We start from the raw sequence: 11,259 nt of genomic DNA, 5'->3' as shown, positions 1-11,259 counted from the left end.
CGACCGACGATATGGAGAGGCTGCATAAGTTGTTCGAAGAGATGGAGAAGGATTTTCTAAAATTAAAACACCTCCAGGCACAGAGAATTCATTTCCAGTTTTGTCTGGATAAGAAAATTATTCCTCGTGGGCTACGTGTTTTTAATATGCCCAGTCAAGGACGTGAATATCCTGAATTACTGGCGAAGTGGCAAAAACTCAATATAGAGGTTAGCTGTAAATATTTACAGCTCCACATAGACTTTTTTATACCTAAAGAGACTGTTTTAACTTTTAACATAAATAAAGTGCAACGGACAATTTACAAGGAATATCCTGCCATTCTCGTTGAACCTTTATTTGAGAATCTTTTGGATTGCATTTCTGCCTTTGAACGTAAACTTTTACAACAAAAGAGACATAAAGCTGTCAGGGACATTAACGATTTTAAATTAGGTCACGTTTTTATGTGGCCTAGAAATGGACAAAATATGTTGAATATTGATATTAAGAATGTTAACGAAGCTGTTGTTAAAAGTTTCCCTGCTTTACGGCAGGAAGACAAAAGTACTAGGTTTGAAGAGGTCTTAACTACCTCTAATGTTAATATAATGAATGAGAGTATGCGTACTAGCGATGTTTCCTTAGCACTGAATCATGAACAATTAGACTTGAATCAGGATAGACAGAGTTCAATACTTGACAAGTCCATAGGGAATGAACTAAGTAAGAGTAATTCTGTTCAGACAGTATGTTCCAATACAGACTCTACAGATGTCATACATTTGATGCATCCCAGTATGGAATCTACTAGTAATTTATATCCTGAGATAGATAATTAAAAACAAACCTGACATAACTAAACAAGGGTCTGAGATGGTAGTTAGACCCAAAACAACAAAAGGTCATCCAGACAAGTTGAATAACACTGATATTTCTTTTCCCCTGCCAATTCGACTGAAGAAAGGACCACGGAGAACGCGGTCCATGAGCAGGGGGAGGCAGAAGAGGAAATATTCAGGGGAACCACAACCCCATCATACCGTAAAGAAAATGTGGAACAGCAAAAATTAGTTTAAAATTTATCTAGTGTTACCCTGACTTTAGATGATATCAATTTATTGAGCAAAGGACTTAATTTTATACCTAGGAGTAAGAGTAGACTGGCTGACACCGTTATAGATTTAAAAATATTTTGTAGGAATGTGATGTTGAAATACCTGCATAAAGGAGTGAATAATGGGTCAGCTAACACAAGAGAGTCCTCTTTTAAAAACCTAAGTGATTTTGTACCTATACACCATCCACTTATAGAAGCATTCTCAAAATTAACAGAGGATGAGATACATAAATATTACAGCAATTGTAATACCAAACATGGAGTTGGAATGAGGGACAATTTGACTCATAAGGAAAGAATTAGTCTTAAGAAACTACAGAATGATACAACTATCACAATCAGACCAGCCGACAAGGGTAGTCGAGTAGTTGTGATGGATACTGAGAGATATCAGACTTCCATGGATTATATGCTCAATGACATTTATTATGAAGCCATTTCTATAGAGACAGTACAGGACATAATTAGATATGTTAAGGATACTTTACTTGATATCCATAAGAGTAGACTAATAGATAAAGACCTATATGATTTCCTTGTTATCAAAACACCTGTCATTCCAATTATAAATGGTCTACCTAAAATACATAAGGATGCCCACAACCCACCCATGAGACCAATAGTTTCAGGCCGTGGGTGGGTTACTGAGCATTTATCTGTTTATACGGAGAAATACTTAAGAAGGGTGTTAAATAACAATAAATTTGTATTAAAAGACTCAAAACAGTTTCTAGTTGAGTTATATGAAAACATCAAGCAATTTGATAGTACTGATACATTTTTATTTGCCACTTTTGATGTACAATCATTATTCACGGTCATTCCCAACAACTTGGGACCTGCTTATATAACTGATTATTTGAAGGAACATAGTGATTACACCACAGTGTCAATAGACCTTATAGTCCATTTTTTGGAACTAGTTTTGGAGAACAACTTGTTTATGTTCAAAGACGTTATATATAGACAGCTGGATGGCATAGCAATGGGCACTCCTTGTGCCAACAGCTACGCCAACATGGTTCTAGCTTACTGGGAAGAACATGTCCTTTTTTCTGAGACTCTATTTAGAGAACGCGTTGTTTTCTATCGACGCTTTGTCGATGATTTGTTTATTCTTTGGAATGGGACCAAAGATGAACTGGAGTCCATGTTCCTTGTTATGAACAATTTGACAAACTGTTTCAAATTTACAATGCAATTCTCCACTCATAAAATAGAATTCTTAGATCTATTTATTGAGAGACTGCCCAATGTATTCATAAATACTGGTGTATATCACAAAGCTTGTTATAGCAATTCTTTACTTCTGAGATCGAGTATGCACCCACCCTTTGTTTTTAAGAACGTTATGAAAGGTCAAGCAATCAGAGCATCCAGATTGAATCCTACCAATGAAGGATTTATGTCAGAAATGGGTGACTTAAAGGGAAGACTGACAGATAGAGGATATAATATAAATGAAGTAAATACACATTTGGAAGAAGCCAATGAATTACGTTCATCAGTAGCTACACCATACTTTGGACCCCACAGTGCTAATGGGATAAGCAAAGAGAATAACTTTGACAGATATGTTAAATTTATAACACCCTTCTCCTCGATTATTCCGAGATTAGGGGAATTATTATAAAACATTGGGATATCCTGCAGGTTGATAGTGACCTGAAAGAGATAGTGGGTGATAAACCACATTTTCTATTCAGAAATAAGAAGAATCTGAAGAGAATACTTTGCTCCACCCAAATCTGAAATAGGTCCCAAGAAAAATGGATATACAAAGCCCTGTGGCCATTGTAATATTTGTTCTTCTATTGATACCAATACCACTTTTTTTCATCCTGATTTAAAAACCATATTCAGAACCAATGCAGATGCTGATTGTATGAGCATTAATGTGGTGTATTTAGCAGTATGCCAGGCATGCCTGTCTTTTTATATGGGTAAGACGAATCGTACATTTAAAGACAGGATACGTGAGCATCTATATCATATTAGGAAAGGATCTAGCCACAATGCATTGGCTAAGCACATAATATTGTCTGGGGAATCGCATAGTTTTTTGTTCAGAATTCTTGAGGTTGTGATTCCCAATAAAAGGGGTGGAGATATTAGGACCCTTACAGAAAGTAAGGAAAGTGAATGGATAGTTCTTTTAAGAGCTGACAAAGGGTCTGGGCTTAATGAAATAGCGTCCATAAAACCTAAATTAAGACAGCGTAAGAATGTGAGATGATTTTTATGCCTTATACATAATATATAAGTGTGTATGCATAATATATGTGTGTAGGCATATATGAGATGTATAGGTATGTATATCTATGTTTTGCACATACATTACACACTTGTTATATATACATTTTTGTATAGCTTTTATACATATACCTTTATAAGTATAGTTTTTATAAAGTTTATTAGATAGAATATTCCATCTAATATACTATACTAAGTTTTTAAAAGTGTTTTAGCATAAATTTGTTTTATATACATCATTTCTTCTTTAAATTGTAATGATGTTAATTGTTTAATTGTTTTACTTGCTATATATGTGTGGTTGTATTTCAGTTATTATGAGAAGGATCTGAGGAAGCTATTCGTAGTGAAAGCGCTTATCCGAAGTTTGTTTTTGGAAACAATAAATTCGTGGAGTTTTAACATTTGTGGATCTTTTGTACTTCGTGACAGTTTCATCTCAGAGCTCGCTTCGCACCATCCCATATATTTCTGCGATATTAAATGTTGTTCATTTAGTATTTATTTTTATTGTCGTAATTTTCATATTTCTCTAAATATCTCTACAACCAAGCAAGACAGACAGTTTTGCTGTGCTCATCTGAAAGCTCACAGCTGGATGAACAAATTGATATCAACAGTATATCTTTAGCTTGAGTGACTACTGCGATACTAAGTTGTTTACAAAACATTAGAAAAATTCATTTTACAGTTTTATTGTGACTTATAAACATACCTCTCAACCTCTTAGTGCAAGAAATTTGGACAAAGCCTAAAAAAATGTGGGGGGGGGGGGGAATGCCCAAAAATAGGGATAGATTTTAAATATTGTTCTTATAAACTTTGAAAGTTGCTAAAGTAACAGGGTTTGTGTTGACATACATTTTCTGAAGGATTTGAATTCTGAAACACAAATGCTTGTCATTATTTGGTGACTTCAGTCCTCAAATCATCCAGTGATTTGCTAAAAAAACATAAATTTTATGAGGAGCAGACTAAAAATTTCAGGCAAAAATCTAGACATTCTGCAAAAATCTGGACAGTTGAGAGGCATGCTTATCAAATCCAACTTTTGACTTGGAATGCACCAAATGTGACCACTGTACACATTACTTTGTGCTGATCAGGTTTTCATTTTCATCTCTTTACTAACACACGCGCAGTTCTAGAGATAAGAATCATACCTTTCAACTGTCCAGATTTTTGCAGAACGCCCAGATTTTTGCCTCTTGTTTTTGCCCTGTTCTTCACAAAAGTTATGTTTTTTCTGACAAATCACTAGTATGATCTGAGGATTAAAGTCACTAAATAATAACATGCCTTTGAGTTTCAGACTTCATGTTCTTCTGAAAATTCATGTTAACACAAATTCTGTTATTCTAGCAATTTTCTAAGTTTATAAGAGCAATATTTCAAATGTCTCACTATTTTTGGCCCTTTGCCCCCAGATTATGTCATACTTTGTCCAGATTTCTTGTGCCAAAAGGTTGAGAGGTTTGATAAGAACATTTCTTTGAACCGTGAGGCTATAACCTAATATTGTCAAAAGGCTCAGGATGTAACCATTGTAAGCTAGAATACTAATGTCCAGCGCTCCAGTGGAGGGAATGAGTTAAATGTAGAGAGGGTAGTTCAGGTGTGATTAAGGTTTTACCTTTACCCTGCACAATGGTGGAGGACCAACTAGAAGAGAGACAGACATTGCCTGGGTGTCATCTGACTGAGATTCAGTACATGTCTCAGCATCATCAGACCTTACATATGTGCTGACATTAGCCTGTTGTCCTGGGCCAGCTTGTGCTGTGTCAGTGTAGCTGTAGTCTAACCTGTGACTACACAACACAAGTCAGAAAAGAGTGTTTGTGATTACCCCTTCCACATGTGAAGCCCTGTGTTATGCACATAATTAGTACACACTGTACAATGATTGAATAGAGAATATGTCCATGGCAAGCCCTGTCTGTCTGCACGTGACATACTTATAATGTACATAAGTGAAACAAATGTAGTAGAATTTGTGACCAGCCAACACGCACAGTACACACCTGCTACACACACACATAGCTTCCTGGTTACCAAACTGATGCATCACCTTCAGACAAGCACAGTCCTGGAACCTATCTGCACTCCTGCAGGTATGACACCTGTGCCTTCATGTCCATGCAGGAATGCTAGGAACTCTTCCTCCTCAGTTAGGCTTCCAGTGGGGTGTGGCCCTGCCGCCAGTGGTTCACCTCTCTTTTGCTATGTTACATGGCTTCTTGCGGGCCTGCCTGAAAATGTCAGTGTCTATGAACCGACATATTTATATGAAGTGTGAGGGAAGTAAAATTCAGAACTGGGTTGCACACCATGCTTCCAATACCCTGAGGACTAGTGCACTCTGCCTATCTGTGTATACATGTCTTGCTTCATGGCTGCTTTAGATTGAGTTGCTCACAGTTAACATTTCACATTTGCAGCATGAATCCAAGGCCACCATCTTTTTTTACTATACATTTGTGGCAATGGCTACTTATCTTCTCTCTGCCTTTCATTATTGCTAACCTTTCTCACCACTATAAGCCATACTGGGAATGGATAATGAACATCACCAAAAATGTCCTGGAATGGTCTACATATCGTGGCATCCCACAACATAAAACCATTCCTCATGTTTCATACTATGAGGTAGCTGTTTTAGGATTCTTGGCAATCTTAGCTACCTGTGATATAATCTTAATGCAATAGTTTAAAATGGCATTACATAAAAAATAGTCACAAAACATAAAGATTGGTTTATGCAACTTAGAAGCTGCCTTTTTCAGAGGCATGTTGCAAGAAGAACAGTCCTAGATTAATGATTACAACACAAAAACAGAAACAGCTGGCTATCGTTACAAAACAATAACTAAACAGATACAGAAGGAATCAATTAGTGACCAGTAGAACAAGATATTTGCAAGACTTCCTGTGAAACTCATTTGCTTCTTTTTTTTTTTTTTTTTTTTTTTTTAATGAAACAGCAATGCTGTAACTAACAGTGTTATAAAATGTGCTTTCAAATGCTGCCAAAAGTGAAAACATAATACATCAAGCAATGAAAGTCCTTGTTATTATGGAATTTTTAATAGTCCAGTGTTGTGACCAGGAGGAAAGCTGTTTTTTTGTTCATTTGCACAGCAGGACAGCTTGATAATTATAAATCCAGATATAAACACTTACATTTTCTGTCTTCTAACGGTGACACTGGGGTTGGCATATTTCCTGTTGCCCCATTTTGTTCTTCAAGTGTACAGCGCTGGTCATCCATTCGATTACTTTGGAATTTACTCAGGAGGTCAAAGAAACATTCCTCATTGGAGGGGTCACGAGTGATGCTCTAAAAGTATGAAAGAAAATAATTAATAATATTTATGATAAATGAGATACAGTCATATCCTTTGAAGGACTACAGTAGTGGCTGGTATTATAAATACCTGCAGTTATAATATGCTTCAGTAAGAAATATGATGAATTTCTCCATGCCCCTTATTTACGTCTAGTAAAATTAAGGTTTTCAAATTATTTTGTACTTGTGGAAACTCCCTTAATAAAGTTTACTTTATTTATTCTTTTGTTTTGATTTTGTTGCAGTTTATCAGAAATCCTATACTACCTCATCTGTAAGCAGATGTGCATATAATTTGCTGTCAAACGTTTAATTCTGAGTGCAAGAAAAACATTTTATTTAAAATCAAAAAAGCTGTTTACCTCTCAGAAGGAATGCAATGACTCTTTATGCTTCCACTAAGGTAAGTCAGCCAATAAGCAAAAATATATGTCAACCCTTAAAAGCTGCATCTTAACACCGGACCACACCATCTTTGCTACTATGCAAGGGAGAACTAGGCCCCTCTGAGCCAAAATAATTTTTCAGTTCAGTGCTTACCTAACTAATAATCAGTGGTGCACTGCACTCCCATCTACACTCATCACAATACAGATGACACACCCTCACACCATGCAGAACCAGAACATTTTAGACCAGGTGGTGACCAGAGACCTATGAATAAGCATATAAGAGATATATATAGTTCCTTGATATTCAATCAATCCCTCACCACAGCAGTGAGGAAATGCAACTAGTAGACACACTATTCCTTTATTTCTCAAAAAACACAATGCCCTACACCAAAGGGCACATTGCTAGTTCATCTGTTAATCACTCCACTGGTTGGCAGTACAGATGTCAAGTTGTCGCACTCAATAAGCACTGCTTTGGTCCAAGCATGGAACCCCAAGCTGAGTATTAGCTGTGCCAAAAATATGTGTAATGTTAGCACATCCATCATTTAGTAATGCACATATTCACTTTTAGTTTGTTTTAGGAAAATTCAGTATGCACATTGTTAAGCTGGGTGGATATGTTTTACATATTTGATTTTTGACTCTTTGAAACCCATTCAGCTGAGCCTGGAGACCAAATGAATAACCTAGGGCTGTTTTTTTTTAAATCATGGGTAAAAGCTAACCTAGACTACAGCACCACATGCATGTTCATCCACTGAAACCAAACAAATAGACAATGAACAGTTGGATGAATCTTGTTTTAGTCAATACCAGTGAATACCATTTTCAGCAATCACTGACACTGCCCATTTCCACACTGTTAAGTAACTGTTAGTATATACAGTTGGGGTGTGTATGGGTCTTCTCCCATGGGGGTGCAGTGGAGTTGCCGTCTGCAAAAAGTATACTTTGGTTATCAGTGAAAGCAGTATTGAGTGATTTGGATTAGATTAATTTGGATTTATGCAACTGCCTGTCAATGAACGAACACAAATCTCTTATGAGTGGAGCTGCCTGCATGCACTACCTAAATAATAGAAGTAATATTGAGATCACATAACCTAGGAGTAATTTACAATAGTTGCATCGGTTTGCCTACTTCATCTTTAAGGCTGAAAGAGCTTCAATGAGTCAGGCATTATAGGAGTAAATTATATCCTCAAGCTCTTGGCCAGGTATGTATAAAAATACAGATATGTAGTCATAGCACAAAGAAAGTTGTATTAAAACAGATAAGAATACAAACTAATATTATGATTTGTGATTACACCTTTTTGTGACATAAATGCAACACTTACCAGTTTTATATTACATAATGTTGCCTCTTCTCATTTTCCCATTTGATATGTTAGACATGAAGCTTTTACCTTTAATAGTTTAATAACATAAGACATAACAGAAATCAATGCCATGTCCTTTGCCTGTTGTGCTGGAATACTTTGAAGGATTATACCCATAATAACAGATTCTTGATTAAACAACCATCCAGACATCATAGATAGTCAAACCTAAATAATACACAACGTCAAAAAGTATTTGCTGTAAAAAAAGTTCCCCAGTATATGGCTTAAGCTTGCACCACTCTTAAGAACACTTTGTGAGCATTAAGGAATGGTCAAGATACCTTTTAGTTAAGAAATGCATGTATAACTTACTAAAGGAAATCTGATGGATTTCAGTCTTGGACCACTGAGTACCTTTGTATGATTTATACCACATGCAAGATTATTTGTCACAGAAATATTAATAAAACTAACCCCAGTGCCTTAAGTTAGTGCTATGTAAAATAATTAACTTAGGAGGTTGAGCTGTAGTGTCACTGAGTGCTTCAACAATGGCCAATGCCTCCATTATGTTTTGTACATTCATGGACCAGGACACAGTTTACCTGAAAGCCTTACAAAAGTGCTGAATGACTATCTGGGAGGGGAAGACGGCAAGAGTCAAGTGGGATAAGACGATTCTTCCATTAAAACAGGGCGGATTCGGATTACCCGAGTTGAAGGGGTATTTCAGAGCTACACAGTTAAGACTCCCATATATAGCACAAGCAGAAAACTATAATTCAAAGTGGAAAGGGATCATGATGAAACATGGGGGAAGCTAAAGAAACAAGGAGAGACTGTGATTTTGGATGCAGGCCTTTAAGGAGAATAACAATAATCATGCAGAATATTACATCCATAAAGTAGCAGAAAGTATTCTAAGAACTAAACCAACACAGGAGTGGAGAAAGGAGATTCTGCCGATAGGGATGACTGCAATTAGGTGTACAGACAATAGGTAAGAGGGGGCCAGGATTTATTGGAGGAAACTGGCAAAGGAACCAAGGTATCGGGAGCAAATAACTAGAGAGGGAAAGGTAATAGAAGGGGAAGATGCCAAGAATTTATTTGGACTGCAGGTTAGAGATTGCCTTCCCTATCAAGGATTGATATCAGAGTACAGGGAAACAGAAAGAAATGGGGGGGGTGTCCTAAATGAACGACCAGCACTGGTAGAGTTTTTAATAGAATCTAGAACAGAAGCTGTCATTAAAAAAGGACTAATTAGTAGAGCATATAAAATATTGCACGATAACTATAAGAATCAATCAGAGGAGGTTAGAAAGGATTGGGAAGACAGACTGGGTAATCAATTCACAAAGAAACAATGGAAGGATATATGCATGTCTCCCAAATATACAACAAAATATAGAAGATTTAGGATTTTTGCCTGGAAATATTTACATAGATATTTTAATACCCCAAGTAGACTCCAGAGAATTTTTCCTCAGGCAGACAGTAAGTGTTGGAGGTGTGAAGGGGAAGAAAAGTAATCGGGAACATATTTTCTGGGAGTGTGGTGATTCGGTGGACTTTAAGGATTGCTTGCAGGATGCAGTGTCAGAGATGTTGTGTGGGCAGACTGTTCTGATGAGGGAGATGACTTTTCTGAGCTATGATACAGAATCAGAATTGCTTAGACATGGTAATGCCTTGCTCTGTCTAATAATGGTGACTGCCAAAAAAACAGTTACTAGAAAATGGAAATCAAAATCTAAACCAACTATACTAGAAGTAGTAAATACAGTAACAGAGATAAAACAACTGGAAGTGAGATATTTAGAAAAGGGTAGGAGCAAACTACATAGGAAAAAATGGGAAATGTGGGATCAATACATACAAGGGAGGAATGAGGTCTAAAAGGCGGCAGGACTTAAATGAGCTGTGTAATGCTTGAGTGAGAAAGACTGGGCATATTATAAGTGATGCATAATGTTTGCAACTGGGAGTGTGTCAGTATGGTTTGTGATGTAAAATGCTTACAACTAGGATTGTTTCGGTGTGGTTTGTTTCATTTATATAAATGTATGACTGCCTATGTAGTAAGTGATGGTTTACTAAAGATGATGCTTTTCTAAAAAAAAAGTCAGGAATTGAATAATTTATGTAATATTGCTTAGGTTATATGACAGCAATATATGTGAAGCACAATCTTTGTTATGTTAATATAGTTTGATTACTTTTACATGAATGTAAATTTGCCTATGTCACAAGTGATAATACAATAAAGGTGTTCGGAAAAAAAAAAAGAAAGTACCAACACTTGAAGAGAAATTCAAAATAATTAGTTGACTGCATTTCACTTATTATTGGATAAAATAAGTTCTTACCAAGAAATTCAGCCATTTTTCGACTATAAATAATTTAGGCCATTTCATACCAGACACGGCATTACATGAAGTTTTGATTCAGTGTTTGCTTGTTATGTTGGAACTGCTTCTTGGTTAGGACAGTAATTACGATTATTCCTTAAAACAGGAACTACCTTGGCAAGACAGATATATATGCAGTGTTCTAAAGGTTTTGAGCGCAATTTAATTTCAAAGACATAAACATATTGGAGAGACATCTTTACTGATATTTTTAATATAGCTTTCCCAGTGGGCATCAACAAAGATTTGCAGCTGACATTTTTTCTAAGCACAGACTTGTTAGGTGAACCATAACAAGCTAAAATACAAAAAAAATGGCAATTTAATTCCAACATTTTAATGGCATCACATTACACAGGACTTAAAAGCTCTCACTGGATTTGCACAGAGTACATGACTTACCCTAGGATTCAAAGTAATG

The 11,259-nt window shown here is 36.2% G+C and overlaps 1 protein-coding gene across 2 annotated transcripts in view; it reads right to left on the bottom strand.

The window, feature by feature from the left end:
* The window catches only part of GPSM1 (G protein signaling modulator 1), a 2,081,362-nt gene that overhangs the window by 158,802 nt on the left and 1,911,301 nt on the right, over nt 1–11,259 (bottom strand). For both annotated transcript variants that reach the window (XM_044058046.1, XM_044058047.1), the window contains one exon: nt 6,536–6,692. In XM_044058046.1, coding sequence (XP_043913981.1) covers nt 6,536–6,692 — 157 coding nt within the window. The remainder of the gene's footprint in view (nt 1–6,535; nt 6,693–11,259) is intronic.

Source organism: Protopterus annectens, chromosome 16.part0 (genome assembly GCF_019279795.1).
Source record: "Protopterus annectens isolate FY-2018-M chromosome 16.part0, PAN1.0, whole genome shotgun sequence".
Taxonomy (NCBI): Eukaryota; Metazoa; Chordata; order Ceratodontiformes; family Protopteridae; genus Protopterus; species Protopterus annectens.
This window is presented reverse-complemented; position numbering and strand designations above follow the sequence as displayed.